General features: G+C 37.0%; 1 protein-coding gene across 1 annotated transcript; it reads right to left on the bottom strand.

Annotated features, from left to right (window-relative positions):
* Positions 1-262: 262 nt before the first annotated feature.
* LOC132298763 (ABC transporter G family member 23) lies at positions 263-2,257 on the bottom strand. Its single transcript, XM_059795129.1, has one exon. The coding sequence runs from the start codon at positions 2,213-2,215 to the stop codon at positions 263-265; it is 1,953 nt and encodes a 650-aa protein (XP_059651112.1). The 5' UTR covers positions 2,216-2,257.
* Positions 2,258-4,511: the final 2,254 nt, after the last annotated feature.

Raw genomic sequence — 4,511 nt, forward strand, 5'->3', positions numbered from 1 at the left:
AATCATGTTTAATTTCATGGCTTGAAACTTTGCTTAGCAATATCCGATAATGATTGAGAACTGGTAACTAAACTAAACTTAAAACTGTGTAGTTCGGAGTTCCATCAACGGGTAATCTCATTGATAGATACCTGCCGATTACAAACAAATCAATAATGTTATAAGTTAAACACACTCACACCCACAATGTCAGAACTTGAACCCTCAACCTTCATTTTTGGAAGGCAATGAAGTACATTATAACCACGGTCCAAAAGGAAACTTATATTGTTGTTTTTGAAACTCTTCGTGCCAAAATGATCCAGCAAAGCACCCTGTAAAACACAAAGAAGGCTACCATGATTCCCACATTCATCCACCTAGTATCCTTGTCCAGCCCTCTGCTCTTCAATACATCATTTCCAGTAAGCAAACACATTGAGTAAACTTGAGGATGCCTAGAGAAACACTCACTTCTCACACTCCAATATTCATTGATGAGAAGTGAATCCAATGGATACCTATAAAGAGAGACGTAGTACATGAAGAGCCAATATTTTGGAATGCACTCCTTGGGAATGAAGTAGCCCGAAAAGAGGAAAAAGGCACCAAGAACTGTGCAGATGAGCGAATTCCCGGAAATGAAATCCGGGGAGACAGCACTTAGGAAGAGGACTAAAGAGCTAGCCATCAACACAATGAGCCACACCGCGAATGTGAAGAACACGAAGGCAGAGAGGGAAGGATTGAGCCCTACGATCCAGTACACGGGAAAGGAAAAGAGAATGGCTACTGCAAACAAGAAGGGAAGGAAGACAATGGTGTTGGCAATCATGTAGGAGGAAATTCTGTAGGCTCCTCTAGAGGCTTCCTTCATCAAAACGCGGCGCTCTTGAAGGTATATTGGAAGTGCTTCGACTGTGGAAGAAAGGAGAAAGCTAAGACTAAAAGCAAAAAGGCCTAACCTCTCCGCGACACCGTCTTCATCTCTCTTCACCTTTATATACACACTTCCCAGACCAAATCCTCCAACGAGAGCTTGCATAGTCCTTGCCAAGAACAGCTGTTTTGTCCTGTAAATGATCTTCCAAAATCTTTGGCAGAGAACCATAATTTCAAACAAAGTACTCCAAAAACAACCAGTGCCCATCTTTTCCTGTTGGACCCCCCCAATTTGTTCTTGCCAAATCGAGTACGAAGATGGTTCCTTATCATCTATGACAGATAAAGAAAATTTGGTGTTAGACTCTTCTATTGTAGATATAATTTCCATGGCATATTCTAAAGCATTTAGTTGCAGTGGAACTTTGAAACCCAACTTGTTTATGGTCTCTTCTAGTGATTCTAGGCTACCATTATGGACAACAGAACCATGAGAAAGGATCAAGAAATTTGAAATGTATTGAAGAATTCTATAGCTTGGTTGGTGGATAGACAAGACTATTGTCCTCTGCTTTGCTTTCGCCATGGAAGAAAGTAGCTCGATCACTTGAAGAGCAGACGTGCTGTCAAGCCCGGAAGTTGGCTCATCAAGGAGTAAAATTGGAGGGTCATGAATCATATCCACACCAATGGATACCCTTTTTCTTTCTCCACCAGATATGCCTCTTTTATCTTCATCCCCAACAAAACTATGAGCAACATGCAAGAGGCCAAGCTCCAGCATGAAGCTCTCAACCCTCTCTTCCCTCTCTTTCGAACTCATGTCCTTGAGCCTAAACTTGGCACTGAACATCAGAGTTTCCTTCACAGTTAGAAGAGGAAGAAGGTTGTCCTCTTGCGCCACGAATCCACATATGCTCCTCAGCCGAGCTGGACTCGATACCGGACAATCATTGAGCGAGACACTCTTTGTGTCGAAGTCCTTATCTCTCACCCTGCCAGAAATAACCCGTAGGAGAGTAGACTTGCCGGTGCCACTAGGGCCAACAACAGCAAGGATTTCAGCGCTTTTTGCGACAAAAGAGACTGATTTGAGTATGTTGAGAAGTTTAGGCTTGTACACCGGGCGATAAAAGGAAGAAGGTAGAATGGAATTGTTTCGGTTTATGGTGTAGGAGAGGTTCCTAACACTTAGTTTGTAGGTTGTTTTAGGTGCACGAGATGGTGGTGGCGGTGGTGGTGAGTGGTGGGAAGAGGAGGAGGGGCTGGTGGACTCATCGGGCGAGTTGGAGGTTGAGAAGAGGATGATTGAATCGTCTTCGAGGTTAGGTGGTGGTAGGAAGCATGAGGCCATTGTTTGAGCTCAATTTTTGTGAGAAGAGGGTGTGATGGAGGGGACTTTGAAGAGGGAAGTTTCAAAATGGGAACATTTTGGAGGTTGGACCAACTTAGTTTGCTTGTTGCCAAGGTTTCCAAAAATAGGTGAATGCGATGAAGGCTTTGGCACGGTTTGGTGATCTAGTTGATAAGGTAAGTAAGAAATGCATGCTATTACTTTTAATAATACCTAAATTTGTTTATTCTTTTATTTTTCAGCTTGGGGAATGACTGGTCATATTTTAATAAGAAAAATATATGTCAGTTGTCTAACTGAAAATTTGATATATGTCTGAATATCAACTTAAGATGAAAATAAATATTTTAATCAGATAAATAATGATTTAAAAGCCATGGTTACAGAATTTAATTTACGTGAATGTAATGGTGGTCTCACCATACCTTTCTTCTTACATAAATTGAATTTAATGATCAAGGGCGGAGTAAATTAAGGCCTAGGGGGGCACGTGCCCCCTGCTTGGCCCCACCCAAAAAAATATATATAGTTAATTTGTAATTTTTTTTTTAAATATATATAAAAATATATATATCGTGCCCCCCTAACTTTTTAATTTATCTTAATTTTTTCTTTCTTTTGTTCTTTAAATTTCTTTAAAAAAATTAAAAAAAAAAAAAAAAAAAGTCAAATTCTCCTTTTTAAATCATACTCTAATTTTTTTTTTTTTGTTCTTTCAAATATATCTCAATTGTCTTTCTTTTTTCTTTTTAAAATTCTTCATTTTGGGTGTTATATCAATATTAGTTGAATTGAACCCCTGTCAATGACCACCAAATTCGATCTCTAAATCACAACTCCAATCAAAAAAAAAATTATTCTATTTAGATCTAACAAAAGACGAATCAATTTCAAAAACTGTTTTAATTACATTGTTTGTTATATCAATACAAAATGTATCTATATATTTATTTATATATTTATTTTTAATTATTCTGATTTTTAATTCATAAACCTTGCTTTAAACTCTCCACATTTTATTTTAAAAAGTTAGGAAAGCCATTGGTGTACACCAATGCAAAATTTGAGACCAATTCTTCAACCCCAACAACCTATGTAGTCTCCCTCTCCAATTTTACATTTCATCATATGGTTCACGGTCATCTATCAACACTGGGAAGTCAGTATCTCTATGCAGAACTTTTGCCCCTGTAGTTGAACAACCACTATACTTGTTTATACTAATTAACGAATGCCTTCATGGAATTTATTATGGTTTATTGTTTAAAATCCTGCCGAAATAAGACATGCCTCGCTTCAAATTCAATAATCAAAACACATTCTGTCAAAATAAGATATTTCTTACCAAATATTGTAGTAGATTGAGATTTCAAATTCTATTAAGACGGGTAGTGAATGAATGTGTTTTTTGTAATAAATAAAATTGAAAAAAAAAAAAAAAAAATCAAATTTTGAAGAAATTCGTTTTTCATTATTGAGTAATCTTAAGCCTCATAATTTAAAGATAGCCAGAGATCATAGATTTTGAGAAGATAATGAACGTTTGCAGAATGGTAGCATTGAGTCAGTCGGGACCAAAAAACCAAAAAAAAAAAAAGGTTAGGGGACGACATTGAGTCGGGCCTGCCCAGGATTGGGCCCAACATGAGCAATGGGCCCAGAATAAAACAATTGAGAAACCCAGGTATAAATTGCAGGCTTGTTGACAGGGCTATTAATTTGGGCCTCTGATGGGTTTAAATTTGAATTAAATTTTCTTGTAATCAGGCCAAGTTTTATATTGACTATAATTCAACTTGTTTGTGGCTTCATTATGCTATGGGTCAGTAAATCATAGATAGGAGACGAAGGGGAAGAAAAAAAAAAAATTGGAAAAATGAGTCATCATTCCTGGCTTCACAAATTTTCGTCATTTCAAATATGAACAAAAGAGAAGAAGGAAGAGAATACAATACTACCCTTTATAATTGTTAGATAATCTCAATGTAAGCAATTTCTCTCTTCCCTTCTTCATAACAAATAATTAAGTTGTTACCTCCTCATTCTCTCTCCCTTCCATTCAGTTTTTTTCCCCTTCCTACCAAACAGAGCATAGGTAACCATTTTTCAACCTACAAAGGACTGTTGGCCTTTTTTTTTTTTTCCTCGAGAAGCTAAACTACATGATCAAGGTCAAGTCCTATAATTTAAGAGAGTGACCACTACAATTTAATTCAGCTTTTGAATATGATTATTTAGCTTCTTGTCAGCATGAGCTGTATTTCATAGTATATTTATGTAATTTCTCCTAAATTGA

This window comes from Cornus florida, unplaced genomic scaffold (assembly GCF_030987335.1).
Source record: "Cornus florida cultivar Cherokee Brave unplaced genomic scaffold, ASM3098733v1 CherokeeBrave_3.0.0_Hap2_Chr03, whole genome shotgun sequence".
NCBI classification, from domain to species: domain Eukaryota; kingdom Viridiplantae; phylum Streptophyta; class Magnoliopsida; order Cornales; family Cornaceae; genus Cornus; species Cornus florida.

Coding starts and splice junctions, on each gene's coding strand:
- LOC132298763 (XM_059795129.1), bottom strand. CDS start 2,215: ATGGCCTCATGCTTCCTACCACCACCTAACCTCGAAGACGATTCAATC.